General features: G+C 34.4%; 1 protein-coding gene across 1 annotated transcript in view; it reads right to left on the bottom strand.

Moving 5' to 3' along the window:
- Nucleotides 1-4,783, bottom strand: part of LOC106878809 (isocitrate dehydrogenase [NADP] cytoplasmic) — a 33,976-nt gene that overhangs the window by 9,888 nt on the left and 19,305 nt on the right. Inside the window, exon 7 of the mRNA XM_052968001.1 lies at nt 2,753-2,820. Within this exon, the coding sequence (XP_052823961.1) occupies nt 2,753-2,820 (68 nt within the window). The remainder of the gene's footprint in view (nt 1-2,752; nt 2,821-4,783) is intronic.

The raw sequence follows: 4,783 nt of genomic DNA, 5'->3' as shown, positions 1-4,783 counted from the left end.
CTTCCAAAAAAAAAAAAAAAAATCTATATAAATTGATTGCATCAACTACAATAAGTAACCCTTTGCAGACGATAATTGTGGTAATAATATATTTATATTTTGCTGAATATTCCAATATATTACAAACATGCAAAATCTAATTGCAGCTATAAAACAAGGAAGATCATTTAAGTTACTTGTAAAGAAATGCTATTAATAACTTGAGGTTATCTAGAAATATTTTACAGCTCAGAAATGTTCCCTAAAATAAAGTAATAAAGAAATACAGAAACACTCTATTACCAAGAGAGTGTTATAAATAATATGCAAAAACCCAGGTATTGGTGATATGCCAAAGAAAAAAGATACATGCAAATGACATAAAATACCTATCCAAAACATCAGAACTTACGTTCACAGCATTCAGAAAAGAACACTACTAGGCAGTGCATCCATATTACATAGTATTTTGAACAGAATAGGAAAAAAAAACAAAAGAAAAAACTGCAGGTGGTTAAGGCAAACAAGGCTGTGTTCAATTTCATATTCACAAAGTTTAACTAAGACAACTGAAATATTAATAAGGGTTTCTGATTCAAGAACAAGATAAGCAATTTTGAAGGAAAGGGAGCAGTCAATCAATTACTACAAAAAACAAAATGGAGAAGATTGTCAAAGAGTCTGCAAGATTAACTCTTGAGCATTTAAACTGGCCATATCTGGCCAAAATAATCTACCAGTTTTATCTTCAAACTGACCAGACCCAGCCTCTCACACTTATCCTACAATATTATTCTAAAAATAAACAAGGACATCGTCAAAAAGTTCAAAGTTACAAGGTAATGCATGACTAATTCATATCAGTGTGATTAAATAAGCATTACATTTGACAGAGGAATCTGAATGCTAAAGGGTTAGTAGAAATAATGACCTCAAAAATGTTTGTTATTGCTGTAGATTCTGAATGAGATTGCAAGACCAGACAGAAAAACTAATAAAATAATGGTTGTATTTACAATACACTCACCAAACCTGACACAAGTATTATATTTACTATAAATACAGGGAGACAGGGCCTTATGCAATAGAAAACTTTTATAGGGATCAACACTATGACTATTTAGTAAAGAACAAAGGAAAGCTAAAACAAATAACTACAAAACAAGAACATAAAAACTGTTTTCTATCAACAAGGAAGCACAAGGAAGCCAATAAAAAAAAATAAAAGTTGATATGACAGACACTTGTAAGAAGAAAGAAGAAACAACAACAAAAATTGTAAAAAAAGCTAAATGCAAATCTAAAATGGGACAATGACGAGAAACTATTCTCCTTTAACAACATTAAACTGATTCCTACACATGTCAAGGAAACTGTCTTTTACCATACTTTCATTGCATATAAACAATGTTCTCAGTGCTAGATGTTACAATTTCTAATAAACTTTGTGCTGATGTCGTCTATTAAAAATCTTGCAAATTGGATTCCCAAAAATGTAAGCTTGCTCTTGAAAGTTAGGAAATACTTCAGCTCTCATTAGTTGATAGCTTTCTATAAAGCAAAAAGAAGACTTTCGTTGAAGTAATGTTCACATATCTACTCTGCACATTCTAGAGAACATCAAGAGGAAGGCTATTCAGCCATTTAACAAAATATTCACTCACCAACACAGATTCAATGTTTCCTCTCACTGATTTTTTTTTATTGCTACCCTAATAACATCTGCTCCCCTGAAATAGAAAATTGTGCAACACCTTCCTCTAGGCCTCTCTAGTTATACTCCTTTCCTATTCCCCTCGGTGTGTCATACTAATCACTCTTCCTAAGGACTGTAATAACATAGATGATTTTATCCTTCTCAGTCAAATTTTGTTAGCAGACACCATTAACAAACAGTTCAAACAAAACATTAGCTGTGTCAATGTCATCAGTCAAAGAGGACCAACAAAACTCATGCATATTCATCATCATCATCATCACCATCATCATCATAATTTAACACTCGCTGTCCATGCTGACATCGGTTGAATGGTTTGACCAGAGCTGGTAAGCTGGGGGTGGGGGTTGCACCAGACTCCAGTCTGAGTTGACATGGTTTCTATGGCTGGATGCCTTTCATAACGCCAACCACTCTGAGAGTGTAATGAGTGCTTTTATGTGCCACAAGCACAGGTGCCAGTTGCATGACACTAGGACTCATCACGACTATGATTTTACTTGGCTTGATGGGCCTTCTACTCAAGCACAGTATATTGCCAAAGATCTCAGTCATTTGTCATTGCCTCCACGAAGCCCAACACTCAAAAGGTGCTTTTTACATGCTACCAGAACAGGTGCTAGTTACATGAAATTGGCATCAGCCGTGATGCCTCTGTGAGGTCCAACACTTAAAAGGTGCCTTTTACATGCTACCAGTACAGGTGCCAGTTATGTAACACTGGCATCGGCCATGACTATGATTTCACTTGGTTTGAGAGGTCTGTTCAAGCACAGCATATCGCCAAAGGTCTCGGTCACAAGACATTGCCCTACGTTCAAAGAGTATGCATAAAACAAATTGCAAGCACATTGAATTAACTAATAAAGAAATTCACTGCCCATAATTTGACAGTTTCAGAGAAAAATGGAAGCTTAAGCCAATTTAACTGCAGTTTATTTACAGAAATCTCAGAGATGTGAAATAGCTTCAGCTACGAATCTCATTGAGATTTTAGCTTTACCCTAAAATATATATCACAGTTTGAAGCCATAATGATTTGTAAAACTTATATACCTCAGGTATAGGGGCCAACCTTTCGACAAAGCAAACTGGAATGAACTGTGAGCAAAATCCCTTATACTCTGAAAATAAAAAAAAGAAGCTTTAAACATGATGATTATGATGATGATGATGATAGTGGTGATGACAATGATGGTGGCAGTGATGATGATGGTGATGCTAATGACAGAGATAATTATTATTATTATTACAATAGCAATAATCTTTTCTGCACAAGTCCTGAAATTTGTGGGGAGTTGATTACATTGACTCCAGTACTTGACTAGTACTTATTTTATTGACCATGAAAGGATGAAAAGCAAAGTCAACCATGACGGAATTTGAACTAAGAACGTAAAGATACACAAAATGCCACCAAGCATTTTGTCCAGCATGCTAACAGTTCTGCTAGCTCACCACCTTATTACAATAGAAATGATAATAATAGCAATTTCTTTTGACTTGACACAAATCTCTTAATAACTTATGAACAGATATTCATAAGTTATTAGGTGTTTATATGCTATTAGGTGTTTACCTTTTGTAAACACCTAATGACTTATGAATATCTAATTATTGAAGTAGAAAAATGATCAGAAAAGCCATTCCTATTCACTTTTAAAAATATATAATACTGTACCAAAGACTTTCTATTTCTATTTCTTATTCTACTACATATATATATATATATATATATTGGATCATCCCATAAATTATGCAATTTTTTCAATTGCATGAACTAAAAGCCGATGGGGGACAGGATAAATTACCTGCATCAACTTGCTATAAAAGCAGATAGTAATTTTACCTTGTCCTTATTCTTAGTGCAAGTTTTGAAGAGTACAGTTCGATTTTAACAGTTATTTTTCAAAGCTATAATGGAAGTGACAAAGGAGCATATTCAGCATATTTTGCTTTATGAGTTCAATGCAATGGAAAGTGCAAGGAATATTAATTCAGTATTTGGGGATCAGGCAATAAGCATAAGCTAGTGTCAATGGTGGTTCCAGAAATTCCAAGCTGGAAACTACAGCCTAGAAGATGAGCCTCAAACTGGAAGATCTGTAGAGCTTAACAAGGATGTTCTACAAATCCTGGGGGAACAAAATCCCATTGTAACTGTTGAGGAACTAGCAGAGAAGCTTGGATTTGGTCATTCAACCATTTATCGACACCTGCATACCATCAGAAATGTCAACAAATTGGGTCAATGGTTCCTCACAAACTTTCTGAATCTAATTGTGCACAGAGTGAATGTATGCTTTTCTTTGCTGTGACATCTTACGAATGTACCTTTTTTGGACTGAATAAAGACTGGTGACGAGAAATGGGTTCTCTATAAAAATGTCAAGCACCAAAGACAGTAGGTAGGGAAAGGAGAAACACAGGCACCCCAGGCTAAAGAAGATCTTCACCCACATAAGATATTGTTATCTGTTTGGTGGAATATGAATGATTTAGTCCACTTTGAACTTTTAAACCCAAACCAAACAATAACAAAAGAGATCTACTGTGAGCAGCATAAGTCAGTGCTAGAAGAAAAACGACCATTTTTTGGTTTCAAGACAAAAAATGTTCTTCCATCAGGATAATGCTCAGCCACATACAGTGAGGATGACATTCCAAAGGCTGGAGCAGTTTGAATGGGAAACGATGTCCCACCCACCATATTCGCTGGACATTGTCTCAGTTGATTATCATTTATTCTGCAGTCTTCAAAATCATTTGAATGGAAAAAATATGAATTCCGTAGATGAAGTCAGAACATTACTAGAGGAGTACTTTTCATCATGGACAAGTGAATTTTGGAATAGGAGCCTTGCAAGTCCACCAGATAGATGGAAGAGCATTGTAGAAAATGAAGGAGAGTATATTTTAGATAAAAGAGAACTTTGTTTATCATAATTTTGAAAAATAAAAGAAGTATAAAAAAACACATTATTTATGGGATGACCCAATACATATATTATCTATCTATCTATCTGTGTGTGTGTGAGTGAGTGTGTGTGAATATATATATATATATATATATATATATATATATAT

The sequence above is a fragment of the Octopus bimaculoides genome, chromosome 5 (assembly GCF_001194135.2).
Source record: "Octopus bimaculoides isolate UCB-OBI-ISO-001 chromosome 5, ASM119413v2, whole genome shotgun sequence".
Classification (NCBI taxonomy): Eukaryota; Metazoa; Mollusca; class Cephalopoda; order Octopoda; family Octopodidae; genus Octopus; species Octopus bimaculoides.
This window is presented reverse-complemented; position numbering and strand designations above follow the sequence as displayed.